At 38.9% G+C, this 27705-nt stretch overlaps 1 protein-coding gene across 7 annotated transcripts in view; it reads left to right on the top strand.

The window, feature by feature from the left end:
• mast2 (microtubule associated serine/threonine kinase 2) overlaps window positions 1-27705 on the top strand; it is a 141450-nt gene that overhangs the window by 8899 nt on the left and 104846 nt on the right. For 3 of the 7 annotated variants that reach the window (XM_025899745.1, XM_025899746.1, XM_025899747.1), the window contains exons 1-3: window positions 399-437; window positions 16016-16163; window positions 16908-17092. In XM_025899745.1, coding sequence (XP_025755530.1) covers window positions 414-437; window positions 16016-16163; window positions 16908-17092 — 357 coding nt within the window. In that variant the 5' untranslated portion in view covers window positions 399-413. Of the gene's footprint in view, window positions 1-398; window positions 438-14732; window positions 14884-16012; window positions 16164-16907; window positions 17093-27705 lie in introns of those variants that run through there. The other 4 variants (XM_019346731.2, XM_019346732.2, XM_013273519.3 and 1 more) reach the window with 3 other exon arrangements.

Below are 27705 nucleotides of genomic sequence, written 5' to 3' on the forward strand. Positions count from 1 at the left end.
CTGATCTCATTTTATAGCAGTGCTGATAACTCTGGTTAGCCAGTAATGAGACCTCACTGTCTGATTCCCAGACAGCGTTTGAACATTAACCTCAATTCTTTCACAATCGCTTTTGGCAAATATTATTTTTACCAGAAACAAGCTGGACTTGCTACTGAGCCCTCAGAGCAAGAACACACCCACGATTAAAGCAATCACGTTTAAATATCAGTTTAATCCACCAAAAATTAAATTGGTGAGCTGTGAGCAGTAGCCCAGGGGATTAGTGTTCTGATGGGTCGTATCGCTACATGTCTCAGGCCTGTAAATATAGTGACTCATGTGAACTGACGATCAGTCATATCAGGTGTAGAGCCCTGTGCTCTGATGCAACGTTTGCTGCTCCAGAAAACAAGCGCTGTGATGGTGTAGCCATGGTGGTGAAGCTCCAGGCCCAGGTCAGTGGCTTAAAGTTTTACTGGCCCATGTATAGTTTAACTGGCCTGCAGAAAGAAAAAATATTTTTATATTTTTTAATATCAGTACAACTTAATGACTATAAATATTTTTGTACTGGTAGGAGATTTGATGTGAACTGAGGTATTCTATAGAAATTCAATCAAAGTTCATTGTATATAAACCACCAGATAGTAATTAAAGTTATTAAAGTTCAGCTTTCAGTTTACCTCCCTCTGACACTTTCCTGTTGAACACACAAGTCCTTGGCTCTCTGCTGGGTGATATTTCCAACAGAGCCTCACATCAGTCCACATAAACCCAAGCTCTATTACCTGAGGACCTTCAGTAAATTAAAATCACAGCACTGGCTGTGATGATTCCTGAGTCTTCTTTCACCAAACAGCATGGAGGCCCAGTTACTGAAAAAGCAAACTCGTATCTATCATGATGATAAAAATAATGTATTGAAGCATTTTTGGAACATTTTGCCATATTTTAATAATTGCTCAGTAGTTATTCTGTAGTAATGCAGGTCGTAAATTTCAGTTTAACAGACTTGGCATGTTCTGTGTGAATGCAGTGCAAGAAACAGACATGCGATGGATATTTCCTTGGTAATACCAGTCCAGTGTAATAAAGCCCTGTTTGCCTGGGATTAGTTTGAGTTGAATTTAAAACTAATCCTCTGAGAATTCCATCTGTGGTCAGCTCCAGACCGAAAATCAATCTCAATAGACTTCTACAAAGGTTGCTCCTGTTGAAAGGTAGCCCAATGTTCCTTATATAGTCCTGCCATGGATGCTCGCCATCATATCATCTTTTGAAATTTTATTCTTCAATTAATATATCTTCGTGCTGCGCAGCGAGACATGCTCTTTGACATATGTGGACGAAATGCTGTCTAACTTCCATTTAAAATTGCCAACACCACCTTCTTGTGTACATGAAAACACTGAAATATGGAAGCTAGTTTTTGATGGAATTTGTAGTTTCCAAATTAGAAATGGCAGATTTGGGATTAAGATCACTGACCACCGCAGCCGTTGCAACATACCAAAGTCCCCAAGTAAACCTGGTCCCTTGTTAATAGAAGGGTAGTTGCTATATTAAAAAAAATCCCAGTGCCATTGTTATTAATCATTTCTTGCACTAGTATATGATACAGTGATTTTTAAAAGATGCATTTTAAAAAAAATCTGAGATGAGTTCATTAATTGTGTCGTCATACTTTTACTATTTATTGGCCATTAGTTATGTTGCCATGTCATTTGATACATTTAGTTCAGAGTGCCAGATGTGCTTTGTAAATTGTAATTAAATTGCTCATTTTTTGGCTATGATCCACACTGATGATGAGTCTGGTGATTGTCTTGTCGTGACATGCATCAACACAATAACATGTTGGCTTGCATTAAAAAGGCTGTTTTGCATGCAGTATACTTCCTAATCTGTACTGTCCTTTGCATCCCAGGTTTGTGCTGCAGAAAGATGATGGTAAACTTTTATTAGTGCCAGAGCATCAAAAAGCTGGCAGCCCTGCACAATTCTTGTTGCTTTTATTAGTAGAGTGATCGCATAAAAAGTCTGCCAGCTGACAAAGCATCAACTCATGTGTGACAATGACTCGAGTAAATGCAGCTTCTGAATGGTTCAGTATTCTGAGCTGCTTCCATGACTCTGCTGCTGCTCAAGAAAACTGCAGCCCAAACCTGATGCAGTATGCCTTCTTATGGTGCCACATGTACATGAACACACATGTTGCAAAAATGGGCGTATGCGCACACATACCCACATACCCACATTACACACATCTGGAGGCTGTGCCAGAACTCAGGCAGAGTTTTTGGCAGCATTGCTGCAGCTTTACTGTATAGGTGTAATTATGAGGCAAAGATGTAATGATATTACCTTCATATGTATTTTTTTTTATTTGTAAGTGATTTGCAACTGTATTATATAGAAAGATCTAAATGTTGGCTCAGCCTCCGTGTAGGAAGGTATGAAACATTAGGGCTGAGATCAGGGCTGCTTGATAAGACACAAAGTACTCAGCAGCTGTGAGACCCCTCCTCATTTCCCCTGCTGCATTTTGCATACAGGCAGGTTTTGTCACTTAGTAAAAATCATCGTGTGAGAGGAAAACATCTTTTGACCAGAATGTTGACAATTTTCCTGATGCCTTTGTTGCTTATTGTGTTCGACATTTCTGCGCTAATATAATAAGCAATTACTTTGGTGATTTCAGTGAGGTTTTTTTGATACCTTGGTTTCTGGTGTTGTACAGGCTTGCTTTATGAATGTCTGACATTCATTCATATATGATTAACTATATCAGCCACTATACTGTTTTTCTTCATGCGTTCATCATATACTGTAGCTAATGATGTGTGTTCAGGTGTTTGAATAAGCTATATAAGTTATCTGTAGCATATGACTGTAGTCAAGTACATTCAGGAATCTATGTGGGGAACGGTTGTGCACAAATGAGCCACATCATCAGATGGTGATTTAGGGAACTCTTTTATTCCCTAAACCAACAATTTCTGGAACAGAGCAGTTGAATGAGATATGTTTCATGCCTGCAGAGCAGAGCTGGAGATGTCATTTTTCTACTTTTACAATAATTTGTTAAACATGTTTCTCATTTTGTTGTAAGAAGCTGTGTGGTCAGTAATGAAATGCAGCCTGTGATCAGTTCAGTCTGTTTTTTTTTCTATTTTTTTAAAAGAAATTCTTGTTTTTTAGCATAACTGCTACCATACTTTAAAGAAAATTCATTTTTAACTTTTGTCTTAATTAGAAAAACAAGAACTATGTAAGTTCTTCTTAAATAGTTAAATTATGGTCCCGATCAAAAGTTTAAGACCAGCTGAAAAATGGCAGAAAATCATATTTTGCTTGGTCGGATCTTAACAAGGTTCCATGTAGAGCTTAAACATGCCACAAGAAGAAATGGGAACGAGACAAAAAGGTATGACTTGAAAATAGCAAAGCTCTTCCCTGTGGTATCAAACATGGTATTAAGTATATACAAAATATTTTCCTGGGTATCGGTAATGAGTTTGAAGCTTTTCTGACACTGGGATGTCACATCAGGAATAATATGATAGACTGAGAATGAGAATAGACCATATGCCTATAGTAATTATACTAATGCCTAATGGAAATAATGTAGTATGCTAGCTTTGTGCTACAAAGCCTGAGAGACTCTGATTGTTCTTTGTAATGACTTGCCATTACTCCTTAAATTATAAAGATGGATCCTAGTCATTGCACTTAGATTTTGTTCTTCTCAGTGGCGTACATACAATAAACATTATGATAAAAACATGTCTCATTGATCTCAACATTATCTCATCATTCACACAGCAAAGTTATTTATTTATTCATTTTATTTGCTGGGACAAATCTAGTTCAGGTTTAGGTACACCTCAATAAATCAAATCATGACTTAAGGATTTCCTGTGTTGTACTCAGAGACTTGATGTTTCCAGAGATGAAATGCTGTGTAATCCTCTGATTCTTGCAAATTAAACGTTGAGTTAACGACCTGGAACTTGGCTCACTGTGGTCCAAACTCCAGCACTGACTGTGCATCTTTCTGCCATTTTAGGGACCATTTCTCACTCTGTCTGTTTTCATGGCTCAGAGCTTCTTAGTTACCAAAAGCTGTGGTGTTTTTCAAGTTTTACAACAGAGCTTATTGTGTATTTCTGCACATATTTCAAATGCAGTTCTCTATCTTTTTCATTCAAGCAGCCACCACATTACAAGAACACATTTATATAGACACAATGGAATCGCATGACCGCAGTAGAATTTGCAAGAGTCCGTCATATTTTGGGAAAATTATTATTATTTTTTTTTATGTTGTCAAATCTTAAAGTCAGTATCACTGTGGTTCATGCAACAAAATAAGATTTTTCCACATACTTTTTGTATAATTACAGAAAATAAAATAAACTTCAGTATGATTATCTCCAAAAATGCAACCCAAAGAAGCCAAATGTTAATGTCAGGCTATAAAACATGATCCAGTGATAATACTATCAATTTATGTGGAGAGAGAGAGAGAGCAGAGATTCTTTGGATAATGTCAGTTACATCCATTCATTTTCAAATTGAGCTTCAACGACGGGTAGAGACTAGAGACCAGGTGTCTCCACATAACACACACCCCTCACATCTGAACACACATGATTGCACACGTATTATTTTGTGTCTTTCAGCTGTTGGATGAGAGCCAGACATTTAATGAGCTTTATCTGTGTGGCAGAGGAGAGCAGCTATATGAAAAGCTATTTAATATCTCAAACCACTCTATTGTTTCTGGCTCGCTGGTCTGAATTGTAATGGAAGTTGTTGTTGTGTGTTTTGTGTTAGGCTCTTCACCAAGTACTTTTTAGTCTTTAGTAAGATTTTCCAGCAAAATAACGAAAAAAAAAAAAGAAAAATAAGATCAATAAATAAACTTTTAATCTATAAAAACATGCTGTCACATTGTCATTGTCTTATGACTAAAGAAAGGTCTGATTCCAGCGTTGTTGAGCTTTTCCTCCCACAAATCATTTTCTCAGTGTTCACAGAAGAGGATGAGGAGGTGAGATGTGACATTTTACATTGTGACATTTTCTGAACGCACCCCACTGTTTGCAAAGAAACCTCCCCCTTCTAACATTTTCACTCCTTATTCCTGTCTCCTCTCACTGTAGCCAACAATGTGGCTGCATCCAAACTGCTCCACCTACTAATGAAGAGATCCACAGCAACCATCTTATTATCTGGCCTGTGGTTCAACAGTGGGTTATTTACTTCATGTCCCCCAGGGCGACTGTGCAGGCCAGTGAAGGTCACCTCACACTAGGAGAGGGAGGCAGGCTGGAGATGACCTGCTGAGCCTGACCTCAGATTAAAGCACACCTCATCGATCATGCTTTCTTTCTTTGTTTTCATAGTTTTTTGTTACCACCCTAATCTCATGGTATGTCATAGTGTTATGGTGTTGGTTTAAAATGCATGCCTTCCTCTTTTGGAGTCTTGTTTTATTGCATCTTGATAGTTGTATCAAGTATTGTACAATTAAAGGTTACTGTCAGCTACTCTGACCTCATATTAACTTCACACCCAGGTCACATGGCTGCAATCCAGAGATTTTACTCACTCCTCCCAGGGTGACACATCATCTTTTACAAAAACAGCTTTGCATTAGATTCATTTAACAGTGATGTAGTTCTAATATATCTGATATACCCATAGAGCACTCAGAGGAGAATAGCTTGTGGCTTTCATTCCTCCAGTGTCGTGCCAAACATTTGGAGAGTTATTCACACGGTGCACTGGACTTTTTAATATATGCATCTATCTGTAAGTGGTTTTTGTGCTTCAAACCTGTAAACTTGTGACCACGCCCACTTAAAAATATTGTCAAACAATCTATTTGTTGAGTTGTGAGCTGCAAAAACTAGAGTGTGGCACGTCTTACTGTTACACTTGATCTGTATTTGAGCTGTTCCCGACAGTTGTATATTGGATGGCAAAAGATGGCGATCTTTTGACGTTTCTTTCGTCCTTTGTCAAACTTCATATAATAGTTTACCACGTTTACTGGATAGATAACAGAATGTATTCAAATATCTCCCCATTGACTTAGTGAGACGGTGCAGATGTGGAACTTTTGTGGGTGTTTTTTGCATACTCTTCTTCTTCTTCTCCTTCTTTTCCTCCTCATTCTTTGTTCCTGATCACACTGTTTATTTGGGTGGGCAAGTATGACCTCATGGTGACCAGACAGTGGAGTTACTTGTCTGTTTGGCTGGGTGTACGCAGACAATGGACACATCTTCACACTGATTTTAAAGTTTAGTAGTGACTCAACAGAGTCCTGGAACATGTTGAAAAGCTTTTAGCAGGGTTTATAGTTTACAGGTGACCTGGCTTCCTGTTGTGATGTGATTACTGCTGTTCAGCAAGTGCACCTTACAACACAAAACAACAGCGAGATGAGAGTTAGTCTTGGAGCGTTTCAGCAGTCATCCACTCAGTTTGAAGACTGTTTAAGTTTAAGTGATAAACAATTGAAAACATAGAAGGGAAATCTGATGCTGTAGCAGCTGGAAAAAAGCCTCTTAACTTTTGATCCTTTATCTTGCTTCATGCTAGTTAGTTCTTCTGCTGCTGGTGTGTACCATAGCAACGGCCTGAAAAGTGCTTTCAATCTGCATATTTCCTGAATGGCTAACGACTTGTAATTTACAAGTCATTGGCTATTGGTGGCTTGCAGTGAATACTAGTCTCATTTTTATATTCTATGTTTTCTGTTAATGTATTTGCTCTGATACAGACTTTTGGGTGCACTGTTCCAAAGTCCAGCCGTCCGATTGTTCCCCAGACGTCATCTTTTTCAGCACAATCCCATTTTAGAATAATTTAAATTCTTTTATTCAGTTACTACTGTTAATAATAGGCAGTATAAAGTGGCTTAAATATTCAGATTTAAGCATTTTATTAGTTTCTTTTAATGCCTTGAACAGCAATGGGAGAAGGACATGAATGTTTTATCTATATTAGACGTACAGAACCAATTTACAGAAGTGTCAAATGCTGGATCTGACCCATAGTTTAGCATTTGATTGTTTTTGAGAAATAAGATATGTCGAGTCACAAAAAAGAAGGAAGTTCTGACAGGTTTATTGATGCTTTGACGGGCAGGACTGCACTCTGTGTCCTGTGATTGGGTTTTCTGTGTTTCCCTATCTCCCCCTGTCTCTTTCTGTCTGAGTATTTCTGAAAAGTCCAAACTCGTGTGGAAAATACAGTTTGTGCTCTATGAGGTGTGGGCGTTGTCTGCGGTGCAAGAGGAATGTGTGGTGAGGTCGTTTTCTTTAGTCCAGTGTCTGCAGTTCTGTTAGAGAATGAACCTGCAGCCAATTCACAGGTTGTAATATAGTCATTTGTTACTGTGTTGCCACGGTTGCCATTGACAACGGCACCCAGAGGCTGAGATGATGGGCTTTTACTGATTAACCATGAACCCCTGTTCCTCTGTACAGATAGCGGTCTCACTGGGAACAGTTTGCCTTGATTTCTGGTTCCAAAGCACGGTTTAAAAAACAATATTTTTGTCCATTTCATTTACTGCTGGGGCTCACCAGCTTTTAAACACAAAATGCTGTTTGTGGGAAGAGCCCTTAAATTTTACTTAAAGAAATTTAAAGGAAAATTAAGCCCACATAGAGTGTCAGTGAGAAGATGTGTTCGCTTATGTTGAAGTAAATGAGCGTGAAGTTAGTGATGCCTGGAACTGTCATTTTGTGGCAACACAAAAAAATCAGAATATATTTTCCTGACAGGTTTCTCACATGTCAGGATCTCAATGAGTTTTTTTTTTCTCTTTAATTACAGTAAGTCTTGTGATTTTGGTATTTCTGCTCATTTAATTTTTGTTCTCCGTGGTGTTATATGTGGGACTGAGGCTTGTCATTTGGAATTTTATGACTTGTTTTTGGAGTTAGAGCTTTGCATGTGGACAAACAGTTTTCCACAGACCACAGCTGAGGATAGGCAGCAGCTGTCCTGGCTCACTTCACCCTCTGCATTGCCTGCTTCGGCCTCCATCATTCACATCCATCTGTCTGACTACTTTCCTCTTTCCTGTTATTGCATTCTTCCTGGCTTTTCATTTCTGCATTCATTCAACTGGCTCAAATGCAGCTAGAATACATCAACCTTGTATTAACTCTGATTAATAGCTTTGTATTTACACACAAATGCATGTGTATACACACACTGAGCTCTTATGGAGACACTCCTGCCTCTTCACCCACTGACAGAGGGGAAGTATATATGATGCAACGTTATCCTGTTCAGACAGAATTTGTTGTTGCATAATTTCATGATGCAACATACTGAATGATCTCAGCTGGCTTACTGACCTGTCTTTTAATGCTGGTTCAAATATGTTTATGGTAGCAACTAAACATCATTATTACAACAAAGGACCGGATGATTAATTGTATTGTAATCTCAATGGCTTTAAACAATTATGAAAATGTAACTGAGATAATAGGAATACAATATCACTTTTTTGCATACATTTTGTCTGTGAAATTTGCCTTTTGCCTTTTGCTGTATATCAAGTGTCCCAGCTAACTCACTGTGGGATCAGAATACCTCTTTTTTTTTCTTGCTTTTTAAAGTCCACACAGTATTGTAGAATCCCAGTCATCAAGTTCATGTTCATTTTTGGGAGCTTGAAAAAGAAGAGAAGTGGACTTCTGCAGGTTTGTGAAGATGTTTTGTCTGACAAGCTTCTTCAGTTCTAAATAAAATGATGGTGGTATTTACCTAAGGGATAATTACCTGGGATAGCTGTAGCTTGGGTGGTAGAGCAGGTGGTCTGCCAATGAGAAGGTCGATTTCTGGCTCCTCCTGTTCATGTGTTGAAGTACCCTTGGGCAAGATACTGATCCTTAAGTTGCCCTCGATATAGCCATCATTGTGTGTCCCATATGGAAAAGATATATATATATATATAAATCTTATAAAGTTTGTATCTGTCTTGGGTGAAATTTGTATGAAAAGCATACAAGAGTGAAAACAGATATAAGATCCCTTGAAAAATTATATAAATGAAACTTGTATGTTTTGGATACTTTCTAAAACAATATATGAAAGTAATGAGAAAGTGGCCACTTTCATGAGTAAATCATATAAGCCTTATATGATTCACTATATGAAGTAGGCCACATCTTATGCAAGTCTTTTATAAGTTTTTACTATTTCTTTTCTATATGGGGTGTGATTATGTTTAAAAGGATGTTGCCCTGCTATTGATAATGTGAGTTGTCACATGATCCACAATGTGAAAAAATGCATGGCTCATTATTAGGACTGATTGATATGATAAATCTCATATCCCGATACAAGTTGGTTCTTATCCGATAACAATATATACATCACATATACATCACATTATAGTGCATTTTCTATAAATTCAGCGAATAGTTTATATAATTGCCACATCAAACATCTATTTTCTACATTTAAATGAAATAATTGAAAATGAAGTAAATAGGGGCCTTGCGTTGCATTACGTTACATGAGCGCTTCCCTGAGGCCTGTAGGGAAGCGCAGTAGTCATTCCTGCTCCTGTACGGCCGTCGGGAAACTAGCGTGTCTGCAAACGTCGACTGCAGAGCGTCCAGTCTCGGATCAAGTGCACGGTCTAACTCTAACAGGGATGCGTTGTTCGGCTCGTCAACATATCTGTTGTAGCAGTGTTGTATGCTGCGTTGCAGATACTTTGGCCAAACACTGGTGATATAAATGAAGCAGCTCAACCCATGTGAAGTATTTTCGGCCGGGCGTTGTGTACCTGAAGTTGTGTGTTTTGACCAACACGTGAAACCAGATATTTAAAGAAATAAGTTAAGTTAATAAATGGCTGCTACTATCTTAATGAGTCTTTATTATACAGCGTACCACAGAGAAAAGCCTGTTCTGACGTTTGGCTCTGTGGTCTGACGGCTCTTTTTGCTTCTCATTCATAAACTCTCTCGATGCTCTTTCACATGATTCTTGCTTAGTAGGTAGAAGAGGTTTGTTGTGTCTGTGTCTGTGGTGGGGAGCTGTTTACTGCATATTTTGAAAGTACAGTTTTCTGCTCCGTGTCAGACTTTTCATAACCAACGCTACAGAGGTAGCCCCTCGTTTAGGAATAAGCTCGTCCATTTGTTTTGACTGGTCGTTCTGTGGTGCTGTGGCGACTATTGCAAACCGTCATTAAAAGCAATGAAAAATGTTGCAGTGAACAGTGTGGTACTGAGGTCACCTGACACAAAATGTGAATGGGGGTTGAAATGTCTGTTCAGTGATGCTTGTTCACAGTGGATGAAAATTTACTCCTCTCTAAACCATATATCTTCTTGGTCCTAAATATGAACACTGGCATCATTCAGAGTCGCTCCAAAAAGTTAAAATGTTTCAAGTATTTTATCAGACCACCTCTTTGTTATGAAATAAAGATCTAAGCACATAAAAGCAGAGTTAAAAAAATTAAAATTTAAATCCAGTTTTCACTGTTATAATTCCTGTACAGGTATCTTTTAGTTTTTAACATGTCGTATGTAACATTATATTAAAAATTAGAGATAAAGTGAGCTTATTGACCCGTAAACTAGACTTAAAAAAACCATTCATATAACCTCAGTTATTTGAATCTTCTTGTATTTTCTGCCTACATGCATGTGCCACATGTCTATAGTAAATGGGATCTTCTATTGGCAAGGAAAGCTTAACAACTAAAAATGAAGGAAAGAATAGAAAAAACTTGCTGGCCTGTTAAATTCTGTTTGACTGTTGACTGCAGCGCACTTGTACTTCTGCTGTGGTCAGCCTGAACACCCACAAATGTTGGATGCTATGGCAGTTTCCCCACTAAACAAAACATTAACAGCTAGAAACCTGCTGTTTAACCCTTCACTCTGCACGCTGCTCTGTGCTGTGTTCTTGCATCGGCAGCATTTCACTTGCAAGTGCTTGTGGTAATTTTGCAGCATTTCCTTAGTTCATTGAACAGTTAAGGCACCCTGATCATGTTTTGGATCTGTCGGTCTCTTTTGCTCTCAGAGAAGTCATGCAAAAGATTGCATCATTATTAATATTATTATTATTATTATTATTAATATTAATCTATATTTTCATGTATTTGTTTATGTTTTGCTGTGTGGGTGTAAGCTTCAGTGAAGTCACGAGGCTGCAGTTGAGCTGCTCCACTGGGGACAGTTCCACTTCTTTAACTCGTGTGATGCACGTACCACTGTGACAACTTTTTTTTTTCTCTAAATGATAGAGGGATCATCATCCTAGAGCTAAGCTGGGAGCTTGTTTTCAGCCCCACTTGATGACAGATGTGATGGATTGTGGTCTGGTGTATGTTACATTAAAGTGTGGCTTAGAGCTCTGTGGGACATGACAAAAGATTAATGTCGACCCAAATGCAGTGAAGCAGGAGCATGAGTTTGGAGGGAGCTGTGAGCTGGAGGAGGAAGAGAGAAAAGAGGAAAGGAGAAGAAGGTTGTGAAAAACTGGTTTTACTTCCTTCTTAAGGTTATGGGTCTATTGTTTGTGTTTTAACCTTCTTTGTTGGGTAAAATATATTAATTTGGTTCTTTTTAAGAGCTAAACTCTAATACAATGCACATCACTGGATTTCTAAGGTCTCGAAAGGCAACAGTAGCCCTCTCCTTATCTTCTTTGGTTCTTACTCCCAAACTGTTATCCTGAAATACAAGTTACCATGTACCTATGCAGTACTGTACAGTAAGCTTTAAAAAAGGGGCTCATTCATCACAGATGGGTGCTTTGAATTCTGAATAGAAGTTCGTCAAAACAAAAATAAAAAACTAGTCTTTTTATAGCAGATACCATTAGAATACCAAAATCAGTTTCTTACATAATTTTGTCAAGTGAGTAAATGTTCCTGTCCTGCAACCTTCTGTCCCTACCAGCTGATTAAAGGTAATGTCACTTAAGCCCTTTTTTGTTGCTGTTGCTTTCATACATTCATTCATAAACTTGCTGAATCTACTTACAGAGCTGCGTTACATGCATAATGCACCATTGGTAGTGACCACTGCAGAATGCTTTGTTCATCAACGTTTTGTATTCAAAGAGGAACAGGTGGCAACGTCAACGACATGCCAAAAACTGCATGTCCTGCAGTGGCTACTGGAGTCTGGCTCCAAAAAGTCAATCCCTATAGACACCTATGTTAAAATGTAAAAACTTTACAGCAGTAAAAACATGTTTACGGCGTGAAACAAGCAAACAAAAAAGCTTTGGGTTCTATGGATACCTTTGCCCTTTGTAACAGCTTCACAGTCAGTCCATTTATACAGTATTTTCTAACTTGTTCATCCGGACGTTACAAGGCTTAAAGGTAGAGGCGTGGCTGATTTGATTGACAGCTCCATTCTAGGTCTCACCTTCAGTTATTCAAGTCACTGAATTGCCACACTTGAACTGTCCGTGCCTTTGGAGCATTTTTATTGGAATTAAGTGTCAAATAATACACAGACTGTCCAAGAAATTTTAGTATGTTATTAATCATTTTCTTGATGCTAGTTAGCACTGATGTGCATTTCTGACCCTGTACAGTTTATGGATGTAGCACCAAGCTAGCTGTTTAACTTTGCAGCAGAAGTAGCATCACTGTAAATAATACATCCTCTTGTCTCGTAACTGATTTCCCTTTGCAAACAGTGACCATGCCAGTTCTTTGAGTGGGTGGTGTAGACTTTGAAGTTGACAGGTGGGTGTGTTTGCTCGTTCCTTTCCTTTGTTGCAGCAGGTAGAACTAACTGGCTCCCTTAATAACTGGACACACATCACAATTGGAAACGTATCTAGCTCTTATCCGTGTTTACTTCCCAGTGAGAGATGTACAGTATGTGTTTATAGCAGCAGTCTTGTAAAGCTGAGTCTGTGACAGTGCGTGTGTGTGTGATGGATCACAGCTGACGTGTATCTCTGTCTCTCTCTCTCTCTCTCGCTCTCTCTCTCTCTCTCTCTGTCTCTCTCTCATACACACACACACACACACACCCCCACACACACACACACACACACCCACACCCCTCTTTCCTCTTTGCTGTCTTCTATGTTAATACATTTCATTTTAGTCCCTACAAGAAGCTTGGATCAGCAGATTACTTGTAATTACACGCTTCCTCGGCAGATTGCTTTCTGTCTGCCACCTGCTGGTTGCAGTTGGAGTTGCAGCAAGTTGAATGAGGACGACAATCAATTCAAATGTCGTCAGCCAGTGCTGCAGTGCTCTGCGTGTCTTGCGGGGAAGAAAAATCACTGTAATCATTGACTTTCCTTCCCCACAAGACATCCTGTCATTAGTTGCACATACGCGGCTGTAGCAACTCAAGGTGTCCATCAACAGTGGTGCAATGATACACAGTAATCAGTCTTACGTTAGCCAGGGAGAGTTGTGCTCTCATTGCAAGCAGAAACAAGGCACTGCGATTATACTGTTAGTTTTTGTTTTTCTTTGTCCCCTTTAGAATCAATCTTCTGTATCTGCTGCTTCTTTCTTATACTAGTTGTACTTCATTAATTCTCTCTACAAAACCTATGAGATTTAGAAACATGAAACTTCATGACATGCCTCTTAACTGTAAAACAAATACGTAAATAAAATAAGAGACACTTTAAGTGGCGAGAGAGAGAAAGTGCAAGAGAAAGGAATAATCACTTGGTTGCAGTCAGGTTATGAATCCATGTCACAGACTGTATTTAAAAGATGGACAGGGATGTCACCCACTGGTATTGGACTTGAAGCATCAGCATTAGCATTTAAGCCATTGCTGCATCCTTGTATTGTGCAGAGATACAAATACTGATAACACATGCTATCATTTCACCCAGAAGTCTACATGTTGACATGTTGAATGAATTAAAATGAAGCAGGCTGACTCCTGCTTGCCAGAAATGTGTAGCGGTTCATGCATGCATTTATGCGCTATATTTTCAAGTGTCCCAGTCATTGTTGCCTGTGGGTATATTTTTGTATACTACATTTCTTTTGTGTGATTCTTGCCAACAGCACCACATGAAAATATGCTGTTTACCTCTTATATGTTGTCGAACTGTTGTGACAGCTCTTCTAAGCTCTTCTTATAATCTCACACAGTATTCAAACAGGCAGAAAAGCTATTAAAGTAACTTGCATTGGGAGACTTTGGATAAATGCACATTTAAGAACTATGTCTGAAAATTTTTTTCAGAAAAGTCTTCCTCATCCTCAATGAATTCTGGCCTTCATAGAAACAGCTGAAGTGTGAAAGTGTTTTGTGACTGAGTATAATGTGTCATTCTAGCTGAGTGGGGGCTGATGTGAAGCAACACGCGCATAAGGTTTACATATTAATACTGGATGGAGGTACTGAATATCCATCCTCTACTGTAATTCATTACTGTAGCTTTAAGTATTGGTTACAGGTTGCACATGATTACACTGTGTGTTTGTGGTTGTTTATCACTGTGTTTAGTGGGTTTGGGGGAAGCAGTTGGTTCATGATTTACTGGAGGAGACTAACGGAAGCTTTCACTAAAACTCTCTCATACATGTGGCCGTCTGGGAGCTCTGTGTGTGCATGTTGTGAGCTGTCCAGATGTTTCTGGAAAAGCCTTGTCAAGCATTGGGCTGCGCGCAACGGAGAGGAGGATATGAACCCAGGCAGGCCCTGTTTCCATGGCAACAAAAGAGATTTCCAAAATCATCTGAACCTTCTGCGTTTGTGTTTATGTGTGTTGGCTGTACTTGGGGATATCAAGGAAGTCCAGAGGAACCTTCTTTTATTAAGCTGACAAACTGGATTAGGCTGTCCACTTGCTCTGCAGCTGCAGAGTTTTGATGGAGAGGCTGTTGTGGCTGTAAGTGTTAATGACGCAGCAAGCATGTCTTGTACTGTCTGTCAGTTGAATAGCATGGGAAACAGATGTGTGTAAAGTTCTGTTGGGACACTGCAGTGTGTGTGTGTGTCAGATGTGGTAGTTTGAGAAGTAGATTTGGTGGTAGTGGGTGCTTTGCTTTAATTTTGGCTGTAAGCCTGCATTCATGGGGATTTTTTCTGCACTATTGTGAGTTTAAGTTACATGAAATATTTATTTTCGAATTTTTTATTCCTAAATATATATCTAAAAAAACCCTCAACTTTAACTTCTAAAACTTTGTCAATAACTAGAAAATGTAGATGAGCAACAAACCAAGTAATGTGTGTCCCTTTGTTTTGTGTGTAAAATAAATACAAATGTGGTTAGGCTGAAACTGCTATTCAAACATCTGCAGTGTTGTCAAACAAATAGCATCTTCTTCTTCAGTGATCTCCATGTAGAGCTGTTATTACCTAGAGAATACATGCTAGTCAAGTAATGTTTAAAGACTATTGAGTAAAGTGGAAATGCATCACAGTCAGGCATGCTGAAGAAGATAAACTGAGGTATGACCTGCAACCAAGATTTTGAAGAATTCATTCACCTATAGACTCTACCCTGCTATCTTTTACTGCTTATTTAATCTACATAATCTCTTTAGCCACAACATTAAAACTACCAGTAGGTAGTCTGATTATGTTGTTATAGTAGCACCTGTCAGGGGGTGGGATGTAGATACCACATATCACTTGATACCAGGTACACCTACAGAGGTGTGGTTAAGCCCACACCACACTTGCTCAGAGCAGTTTTGGCATCAGCAAGGGGGATCGGGAAATGTTCTTTTTGGGGTTTTTTTCTTTCCTCTTGCGTATATTTGGAACCAGCTGAAACTTGACATTTTCGACCTTGGTGGCTGTAAAAGATATCAAGGAAACATGGGGAAAAAAAGATGAATCATGTGTCTTACTTTAAGCTTTGTGACTCTACTATTATGGCAGAGATGACATCTGATTCTGCTGAGTTTGTGTGCTGCTTTGACCAGAGGTTATTTGAGAGCAGTATGACCCAACACATGTGAACAAAGTCTAATGTTTCTTGTTCTTCTTTCCTCCTCATCTCTTTCCAGAAGGAGTTTGCAGCTCCTCCTCCTCTGCTCTTCCGGAAGCTGAGTAATCCTGACCTATCACCCGCGGCAACTGCTGCTACCAAATCCAAACTGCACCGACAGCTGAGCCAGGATGAGAGTCGGGCCCGACGTAGCAGCATGGCCATGACTGGTAATGAACACGTATACACACCTGCATGTCTGCACACAGGACAAAATCCCTTGACCAAGATGTCTATGTAGATGATGATGTCTATGTAGGATTAGTTTTTAGGTTAGTAAAATATAGAAATGTGTAAATAATAAACTAGGAGTGCATTTATTTATCAAAACATGAAGTTTATAATATTTAAAAGAAATATAAATGTAAAGAAATATAAATTTATGTTTATTACTCTCTAATATGAATATTCCAATATTACTTTTTATATATTGAGCTTTTGTTCTTAACTAGCAGCTCTAAGTCTAGTTAAATGTGGCACTGCCCACACTTTAGCTGTGCCAGACTCCAGTGTTATCTCTAAAAATTCCACCTCACATTTACATCCACATTTCACCAAAGAGAGGTCATGTGGTGACAATCCCCCCCACCAAGGAGATCATGTTTTTGGTAGTGTTTACTTGCGTATGTGTCACTAATGTGTCTTTCAACACAACAGGTCAAAAAGTTTTGAATAAATTCTGATAAAACATCATGGGGGCGTAGAATGGTCTCATGCTATCGTTCCACCGAAATTTGGCTTATGACCACCAAGGTCTTCAAGGTCAGCTTGAAAATATATCAACATATAGAAAGTACCATCTAAGGAGTTAAAATATCATGTCAGATTTGACCTTTGACCTGCCCTTCCAGGTCAATAGATTGATCTAAAGTGATGAGGTTTGAGATGTTTCCTCTTTGCCCCCACCTCCTCAGGTAAACAGCTGCTGCCTCTGTCCAGCAGTCTGCATGCTGGAGTTAGTCAGCTGGCTTGTCAAGGCAACTCTGGGACTTTCGGAGCACCTGGGGCTATTGGGGGAGCATCTGCAGGAGAGGCCAACAACCTGGTCCGTATGAGGAACCAGGCTCTGGGGCAGTCTGCCCCTTCTCTCACCGGACTGGTCAGTATCAAAGAAAAAAAATGCCCATATGTTGAAAGGGAATCTTCAAAACAAATAACACTTACAGTTATTTACACTCAGATTAAGTCTTGAAGAAGTAATCAGGAGATAATTGTGATTCTTCTAAATGTTCTCTGTGCCATCCTAGATATCAGCCAAGCCCAGTATTGCTTTTTCAGATTACTTTCAGATTACATCACATGCAAAATTATTGGACAAATGGTTCAGATATATAGAGTCCTACAATTAGCATGCAATGTGCAACCTTATGAGTGGGTTGTAAAAACAAGAGTTTTAAATGTATTTGTGGTCTTAGGAAAATGAATGTAGTCTAAATGTAGTGTGTAAAGCCTGCAGACTCACTGTGAGCGCGTCTATCTCAATATAGATTTTGTCTGTTAGACTGAAACTGTGCCAGCTGACTGCAGGGAGGTAGACTGTGGATGACTCAGGCTTTTGTGTTTGTGTGTGTGTGTGTGCCGTGTGCGTGCCACCGGCTCCACACACAAACACTTCCCATTCACAGAAAGGGCTGCACAGAAATGAGAGAGAGGATTTTTCATGTGATGTGTTTCTTCGTATCTGCATTTATGTGTTTGTTTGGTCAACATGCAGCACAGTGCCATGCTGACATCATAGAACTGTGGTATGAATGAATTATGTGTAAACGCAGGTTCCTGACATGTCTGAGATTGATTTTTGTGTTCCTTTGCTCTACTGTGACCCCTGTTGGTTGTAGAAGGGATTGAAGGACTCAAAAGGGTTTTTCTGTCCTCTGCTCTATTATTTATCCAAAACATCCTCAGATATGTTGAAATCATAATTTTTGAACCTCTCTCAAAATCTTTATCGTTTTCTGAATGAACCCTGACTTTCTGTTCACTCATGAAATGGATATCGTCTCTCTGTGTTTGCCATGCTTTAGAAGTGTGTATTGACTAAATTATTAATTTACACAGTACCTTCCATTATTAATTTAAATTGTAATTTATTATTCATCTTCAGCCTTCTTGTCTGTGCACATAATGATTACACATGCAGTCTGTCTGATGCAAAGGGAAGCATGTGAGAATGACGAGAAGCTTAACAGACTGCAGCTGAAGGCTACCAACAGATGGCAGTGTTTAATAAGTAGAACTTCAGCATGCCATTAATCTCATACTGAATCTACTTTGTTGTGCCAGGTGTGTAGACAGTGCATTTATAAAATCTGTAGTGAGTGTGGAGAAAAATGCATTAATCTAAAACAGTGGTTCTTAAGCTTGTTGTAGGTACCGAACCCCACCAGTTTCATATGCACGTTCACTGAACCCCTCTTTAGTGAAAAATAAAATATGATTTTTTTCAAATTCAAGACATAGATATGTTTTTTACTGGTGCACAAAATGAGCCGTGCATGTCACGGCGGAGGCTCTGCCGAACTCCTGAGACCGACTCACCGAACCCCTAGGGTTCGATCGGACCCAAGTTAAGAACCACTGATCTAAAATGAATCGTGTCATCAGTTTACTTTTGCCGCTTTGGATATCTTCGTAATTAGCCTTTCCTCCTGGAAGTCTCTGAGAGGAACTGGTCAGTGCAGCCAAAAGCACACTGTACCATGGACCCAAAATGGAAACTACAATGTGCAGAGTTTTCTAGTTGAGCAAATAATCCCAGGTTGTTATTTCTCAAGGGTACGTTTATTAAAGTATTCTTGGCAGACTTTCTGACTTCTATTGCACTCACTTTCCTTGCATCTCTTACTAAACCAATCTTCACACACATTATATTTTAGTCCAGTGTGACTCATCAGATTGACAGCTGTCAGTTTTTATGGTTGCATTTCATAGTTAGTCTATAGTCATAGGATTAGGAATAGGACAACCATCTGAGGCCTGCCATGTTTTATTTATGATTTATACTTCCCTTTTGTTTTTGGACTTGTTAGTTAGGACTTCTACAGGCACCTATGTAATCAAGTGTAACACCTCAGTTTTAATTTCTAGGTTAAAAAGATCTGGGTTTTCACGCGAGTCCCTTCCGAGTGTTCCAGTTTCCTCCAGCAGTCCAAAGACGTATATGAAAGGTTACCTGGTGATAAATTGGTAGTAAGATGTAGTTGTGGGTATGCATTGTTTTCCGTGGAAATTATAAGCAAATGTAACACTTGACTGCTTAACACTTCAACAATAAAGTAACTTAACCTCATAGTTCTTCTGGAGCCTGCACAATATTGTCAGGCGAGCCAGTTGTGGTGTTTGTGGTGAACCAGTTTTAGTGTGGCAACAGTTTTCTTGCATATTTTACATAAACAATGTTTATGTGGGTCACATAACAATCCATATGAAGGTCCAGGGCCTTTTCTGGCAGAACATTGTACTGTAACATGATGGTCAGCTTGCACATCCCTAGTATTATTGCTTTTGGCAGGAAATGGCCCAAAGTGAAAAATGCACCTACCAAGTCAACTCAACACTTTAACATGTATCTTGTTACATATTTATCTTAGAAGCAGGGTGGATATTCTCTGCAAGACATACATGAATGCAAATATTTAAGATAGGAATTAAACAGAGTGGTGTTTCAACATGCAGCACATAGGCTGCTCACCTGCTGTCTGCAGACATCGGGGCTTGGCCTAAAGGGAGATTTACCATGCTGCTGTGTTAGAGCTGCTAGGGAACAAGCTGAGGCAGCTGCATCTTAAATATACATGAGGACATGTTGAGTAATTGCTGTGCTCGTACCACATCTCCTCTGTTGTGACTAATGGGGACAGTGACGTAGACGGCTGGTGAAGTGGCATTCCAAACTTAGACATTAAAGATGACTAAGAAAAGCCTCAAAAAACTATATCTTGTTGTTTCAAGAAAATTTGCAGTAAAGATATTTTTGACAATATAAAAGCCCAGCATCAACCAAAGAATGTTTTATTGATAGTTGCAGCTTGCAGGCAGCAGCATTTATAAGTAAATGAAGGGCATCCATTCTTATTTTCTAATGAGTTACTGTCATTGAATACACACTACCTAATCTGAAGCGTTAATCCTTTGAAACAAGGTGCCAGAAGCAGCAGGATTGCAGTGCAATAGTAGTGATACAGGGTAATATCTCTACTGCCCTGACCATGTGCTGTACAGAATACACAGTCTAGGCAGTGAGCTAAATACTTGCTATATAAAACACATGAGACGGGGGGCCAAGGTTGAGGTAGTTTACTGGACCTCTTTTGTGAAACTTAAACAACTGGAACCGAGCTAGGTTTTTGTGTTAGCGACAGTATCTGGTGCTTGTTGGAATGTAAACACTGATCATCCGTACCCTTTCTGCTCCGGTGGCTGTAAGAATTTCTATCCTAGAGCATATCGGCCAAGTGTAAGAAATAAACACTTTTTCATTTTGCCTCCCAGAAACACTTTTCCTCAAAAGCACAACAGCACCAAGTAAAGTGCTTTGAGACTTATTTAGACTACTGTTAGTCTTCTCTCTCCCCCTCTCTCTCTCTCTCTCTCTCTCTCACTCACACACACACACACACACACACACACACACACACACACACACACACACACACTGTGTCTCAGGACACAGACGTAACAAACACATACACTGTATACAGTATCTCTATAGACAGCCGTACTGGAGGCATATGCAATTGTTTCCTTTCTAAAAGTGGCTCTTATACAGTTTGTGATTTTATTACATAAAAAAAATATTATTTTCAGTTGCTGTGGAGTCTGTCTGCTGTCAATAGCGCCATCTGGTGTAAAGGTAATAATAGGCCACATTAACACTGCTTCACAATAACATTTCCTTAGCATTTCTATAGCTTAAAACTGCACATCCCCAAAACAAGTCCCAAACTGTACAATACCTCCTTTGCCTAAGCAAGCTTCTGTTTTTCATTAATTAAATGCATTTTTTATGCCATTACATACCTGTATTGTAACGGAACTTAAAATGGACTGTATTAAGAGCTCTGTTAGTCTTACTGAGAACTCAAGGTATGTTAGACTACAAACCATTCATTCATATAGCTCTTTATTTTTTACATTTTGACTAGCTCACATTCCCGGTCATTTTAGAAACAACAAACATATATGTCTTTGGAAAATGGGAAGAAGCCCTCCAAAGCAGGAAAAGAACACGAGCAAAGAAAGAACTGGCTAATTCAAAATACCTTTTTTTGTCCTCAGGAGAATATACAAATCAAGTTACAGTAATGTACAAAAGTCTTAAGTCTCCATATTTTGCTTCCAAGAAGACAGACATTGCTGTCATTTTTTAAAAGTGGTCTTGAGCAACAGTTCTCTTTCAGTTTTCCTTTGAACATTGGCTACTTTTGCACTCATTTCCAGTCACTCACTCATTTTACCTGACAATAATAAGAATGTTTTTTAAGCCACTTGAAACTGATCTATAAATCATTCAAGTATATAAAACAACACCTAACTCAAGGGATGAATGAGTGCTATGTCTGCATATACAGTGGTCCCTCATTTATTGCAGGAGTTACGTTCTAAAAATAACCTGTGATAGATGAAATCCGCGAAGTAGCGAGCTTTATTTTTTACAATTATTATAGATGTTATTTTAAGGCTGTAAAACTCCTCACTACACACTTCATACACTTTCCTCAGACAGGCATGAACATTTTCACACTTTTCTCTCTTGTTTAAACACTCTCAAAGTTCAAGCCTTGGTAGAAAAATAAGTCCAGTATTATAGAATGAAACCAAAGATCAAACCCTGTTTTCAGGTCCAGAACATGGGAATACAGCAGCTGCGAGAGAATTTAACATTAATGAATCAGTAGTACGGAAGTAGAGGAAGCAAGAAGAATGATTTGAGTAAAGTTTGACTTATCTGACTGTTTTGTTTCGCTTAATGCACCTTATAATGGGGTGAGCCTTATGGTCCCAAAAATACGGTAACTTCTACCTTCCTTTAACATGTCCAGAAGTCCAACTTTCTGTGCGATGGTTAGCATCTTCCTCTGCCTTTTGGGTGCTACCGCAGGCGTCTTTCGTCGACATTGTTGTGTTTGCTGGGGAGAAAACTTACAAACATACAGTACACTTCAGAGTCACACTGCTAGCGATCGAAGATTTATGTAAATTTGACAAGCTGAACGTATTCTGTGCTGGACAGGAGACACGGCACAAGATTGGTTGACAATGGTCTACAGCCAATCAGGACGCAGAACACAATGCGCTGTTAAAAAAAAAAAAAAAAAAGCATGCAAAATTGCACAAAAAAAGTTTGTGCACGAAACAGCGAGGGCGCAAAATATGAACCACATTATCGCAAGGGACCACTGTAACAGATAACTTGGCAAAGAACCACTTTGAAATTCTGTCTCCAGGCACGTTGTTACCACTGCATAATTCTTAACATGAAACTAACTACAGCAGGCGAACACATCTGAAAGCCATATCCTTAAGAAGTAGGAAAAAAATCTAGCAAAGACCTGTTTAAAAAAACCTGAGAGGTACATCTGGCCCTTGAGTTGATCCATCTACTGCTTCTACCAAAGCCTCATCAGAAACGGTCTCAGCGATAGGGTGGCTTTCATTCTTTTCATTCTTAAGGAAGGGAAAAAGGGAAACATCGGTGGAAGCTTTATCATGGTTTGGGAATGCATTTCGCCATGTCATGTTGGGGTTCTTGTCAAATCAGAAGAAAATACTCTCAGATTTTGATCCACCATGCATGGTCGCCTGGAAAGCATCTGATTAGCAACAGCTTAATTTTTCAGCATGACACAAGGTCCCAAACACACTGGAAATGCATTAAAAGCATACCTGGATAGAAAAACACACAATTGAGCAGTATCAGTCATAGACTGACCGCCGCAGAACCAGCCTGGGTGAATAGAACAACAGGCAGGCAGGGCTTTGGAACGTCCTTCAAGAAGCTTTAGAACTATTTCCTGCTTTATAAATGTTATAAACAATAAATTGCGACACTTAGTCTGCTCAGCTCGACTCTACAACAAGCGTGGGTGATATGGCCTAACAACTATATGATGGCATTTCAAGGACATTTTCAACTTACACTATTCAAATTAAAATAAAAAGAATAAAATTTAAACAGGAGAACTGAAGAGAATTGAAGGAGAACCTGGAGTTTCTTGAGATTTTGTATTTTTGGGGTTTGTGAAGTTATTTCTTGTAGTTAATTGAGAAGCTGAAGTAGAGTATTTGTAACCAAAGTGTTTGGCTGTCAGATGTGAAGGGCAGAGAGAACGCTGGCAGGGCCAGCCGCTGGCCTGACTTCCCATCTCACACCTCAGCAAATAAGAGATTCAGCATCTCCAGTGGAGCATGCTGTGATGAGATGAAAAATATTGTGTAGAAGGAAGGATGGGGGAGTGTGGGGGTGGGCAGCAGTGTGACAGGCTGACTAAATAAATCAAGCAATAGCGCAATAACAAAACTTGCACAGGGGGTACAGGAGGTGAGCGAAGGTGCTTGGAGATGGATGAATGCGAGATGGAGGTGAAATAAGGAGCTTTGTGTGGTCTTATGTACCTGCTGTTAGCTCTGTCAGAGGAACAGCTTCCTCTTAAGTTAAAAAAATAGACCTTTTGCCCACAAATCATAAGGATAGGATGGGATAGGCTAATAATAATTAAAAGGATTATAGGCCCTCTTCAGCATTCTTTTTATGATTAACACTTTATCTGAAAAGTCTACGTGGGCTTGTGTCACTAATATACTGGAGGGGCGCGGCGTCTTGCTAAATTTTGTTAAATTTTGCTTTTAGTCAGATTTAACCTCGACATACTTCAATTAATACTGAGCAAAAAAAAAAATCAGTATCTTTCCCTGAAAAATGCAGCTAATTCCTTTCATTCATTTCCTTTCATTTTGCTTCCTCAAAGTCCGAAAATGCTCTAAAATGACATTTAATCGTCTTTTAGACTAGTCTTGAGCATCATGCCTCATCATAGCCTTATTTTATTTACATTTGTGTGACAGTTTTTCAGCTTTAATTTCATGCCTCCCTAAATGTTTCCCTTATTTGTGTACTGATGTAGTTCTTAAGACTCATTTGTAGATTCACATTTCTCTTGTTTTGTTACCATTTTGAACTTGGTAACATCCATCTATGTCCTGGGTTCTGCTTTCTAACTGGTATTAGACTCCCGTAGTTTATGTGTAAAATAGAGCAACCCACACCTCCTTCTCGCAGCCCACCTCCTCCAGCTTACCCAGAGCAACACTGAGGTTGTCCCAGGCTAGTCCAGAGATGCAGTTTTTGTCGCATGTCGTGAGTGTGCCCCGGGCCCTCCTCCCGGGGCACACCCTAGAACATCTTACCCAGAAGGAGACTACCTTAAGCTGCTTCTTTCAGAGAAAGCTCATTTCCATCGCTTCTGTCTGCAATCTCATTCTTTCACCATCAAAATAACTGACAATAATAGGTGTAATAAAAGCTTCAGGCATAGATTAAGTTATGGTGTTTTTTCTTTGCTCTATCTGGTGACAGATGGCTGCATCACAATTACAATTTACTGGCATTGGGCATCAATTAAAATATTAACAATTAAATTAAACGACTAGTACATCTGTTTGTTTTTTGTTTGTTTTTTTGTTGCCAGAAATCTGATTTTATTTGTGTTATGTTTCCCACATTCCTTTGAGAACATCCACTGTTTTGATGTTGGACATTGCTCTGAGGACTGCTCAGTCATAAGCAAACACGTTTCCACTCACTGTTCCTTTTTTCATTAGGCTGTTTGTTTTTCAGTGCTCTCACTCTCTCAGATTAGTTTTCAGCTCACGAGACAAACTTCATAGTTAGTTCTTTTGTCTCTCTCAAAATGACAAAATGAGACTGGATCTTGGTTATGTTTATTAACAAATTCTGGTACCTTTTCAGGCCTACCTCAGCTTCTGTCTTTACATCCGCATCTTTCTATTTTCTGTCTCTTTCCACATAAATAAATCTGAGTACAATTTCAAAAAGCAAGGCACAAAATCATTCATTTTGTGCACACCAGCTAATAAATGTGAGCGCAAACTAGAGCCCACTTAGAACATTTTGATAGAGCATAAATCCATGAGCCATTTGAAGACCTTGTAAGCTTCTATGACATGTGACTGTAAGACTGAGGCCACTTTTGCTTATTATGTTGACATCACCATTCATCCTTTATGTACATTATTCACCTACAGTTAAGAAGAAAATTTGTTTTATTTTTCTGAGGTTCTTAACAACATTGGTCCAAACATTTTTACCTGATGATTTCAGATAAGGCATTGTAAAGTTCTTCCTCATATTAATCCACAAAGAAATTTGATCAAATAATCCGTTTGTTTGTTTTTTTTTAAATTATATTTGAGCAAATTGCAAAATCTGCAAACTATTATGAAATTATTATTATTGGTTGAAGTGCATATAGTGTAAGTGTAGTGTAACAGTGAATGAGAGAGAAGCTGCAGGCAGATTTGGATAATTTTTTACAATAATTTATTAAAATGTGTTTATTTTGTTGTAGCTAGCTATGAGGTCAGTTTTAAATTACAGACTGTGGTTGGTTCGTTCTTTTACGTTGAGCGCCCTGTTTGTTTTTATATCGTCTTTATTTTAGTATAGCTAATACCAAACCTGTAATGTTAAGCCTGCTTACACTAAATATATGTTTTTGGCCTGGTAACCTGACCTCAGTCGTGTCACTCATTTCTGCTAGCTAGCAAAGCAGCTTGCTAGCTAACAAGTAGGCATAGTAGATTTGAACGATTACTAGTCAAACAGTAACTGTGGATATGAATGTCAACTTCAAATTAGTGACTTCCACAGTAAATTCCACAGTTTTATTCAAACTTTCAAAGATCACTATGTCCTGAGTAAGATGGTAATAAGCTATTGTTAAACTATTGTTATAAAAACTCAAGAGTAGCTGCTGATGGGCTGCTCTAAGAGCTTTGAAACTTTGAAGCTCTGGCTATTCGTTTTCGTTTTCTGCTATAACGCTCTCTCCTCCTCACTGGCCTCAGAGCAAATGTCAGCATGAGGTGAGTTACCAAAACCTAATTTCTAATTTAACTTCAAGTCATTTTAAATCAATTTATTTTCTCTAAATAAATTCCAACTCTGTTAATTTTGCATAAAACCTGCTAAAAAGTGCTGTTTCGTGGCTTCTTCAACGCTTAATGCCAAGACAATTAGTAGGTTGTGTGAGCATGTATGTTAAACTACCAACCGTGTTTGATCGGGCTACATAGAAAGTGCCATGGTTGAATTATTGATAGCCTAATGGCTTTTATGGAAACCCGCTTTACTTAGTTTTATTAACTCACCCTCCACCTTTTTTATGCTTTGTAAGCACGCATGCACTAAAGCGCACCCACACACACACACACACACACACCAATAAATAGTTATTAATTAGGAGACTGAGCTATTACCTCTCTAATGCAGTGGAGCGGGGACATTCTGTGTTATGTTGTTTAAAATGTGGTTTTAAGTCTAAGCTGACCCTCTTGCCTTATCTAGTCTAAAACCTAATGTCTAACATAAATCACACTAACAGGGTTATAGCACTGCTACCCATCTCTTGTGTTTCCTCATGCTGCCCCTGCTGTTTGTCTTTTCCTTTTATATCCTTATTTTTTTATTGATTCTTCAGCTTCTGTTCAACCTGGTACTTTCCTGTTAGGTAAGCCTGTCTTATATGTTTTAGTTGCGAACAGTAACAACACATTTAAAACTTTTACTGCAGACCTGACCTCCATTTCTTTACAGGGGGGCTTGGTGGGGGGGGCGAATCATCAGTTTCAGCAGATATGTGATCTCTATCGACCAGATCATTTTAGGAGAAGATCCTATTACGGATTCTTTCTTCCTCCCCTCCCTTTCTATCTCCTTCCAGCTCCTCCTCTGTTTTTTCTCTCCTTGTGCATTATGTTGCTGGATATCCATCACAGTACAATGTATTGATTTGTACTGTAGGCATTAATTATTAGGAAAAAAAACCCTGTTCTTTAGGGACTGAGTGCAGCATGAAAAATAACCATAAGTTTAATCACTGATGCTGAATATGCTGACAGTTGTTGGGCAGTTTGGTTAAAAACAGGCAAATTTAATGAAGCTTTCTTAATTGGGGTCTCATTTACTTGCACGTAGAAGGTATATTTGTTTATTAAATGATTACAAATAATGGCAAAACGCATTAATTTCTGTCTAATGAGATAAAATTGATTCATTGACCAGTTATGTTGTTGACTGGTGTCACCACTCAAAGGGGATTTAGTGTATCACTTCAGCAGTGCTACGGGGTTTGACTGGTCTGTCTAGCATCTTCAGGTTTATTGAGAATCACAACATAGTTAGAAATAAGAATGTTTAATGTTTTAATGTTTAAAACCAAGCTAAGCAGGAGCCAATGTGTCCTTTGGTCCTTCTTAATATACGTAGACTGTTCTTACTTTCTTTCCATCACATGTAACTGCAGAACAGAAATCCTCTTTAGAGAGATTTCAGAAACACTTGTCATGTCTCACCATGAGCTATAGTGACTCATGCAGCCGAAATCTAAAAGTGTCTAAATACACAAGTAGGCATTTAAATGCCACTTGGAGGGGAATTGCAAGGTTACATCTTCATCTCATAGAGCTCTACGT

The sequence above is a fragment of the Oreochromis niloticus genome, linkage group LG17 (genome assembly GCF_001858045.2).
Source record: "Oreochromis niloticus isolate F11D_XX linkage group LG17, O_niloticus_UMD_NMBU, whole genome shotgun sequence".
Taxonomy (NCBI): domain Eukaryota; kingdom Metazoa; phylum Chordata; class Actinopteri; order Cichliformes; family Cichlidae; genus Oreochromis; species Oreochromis niloticus.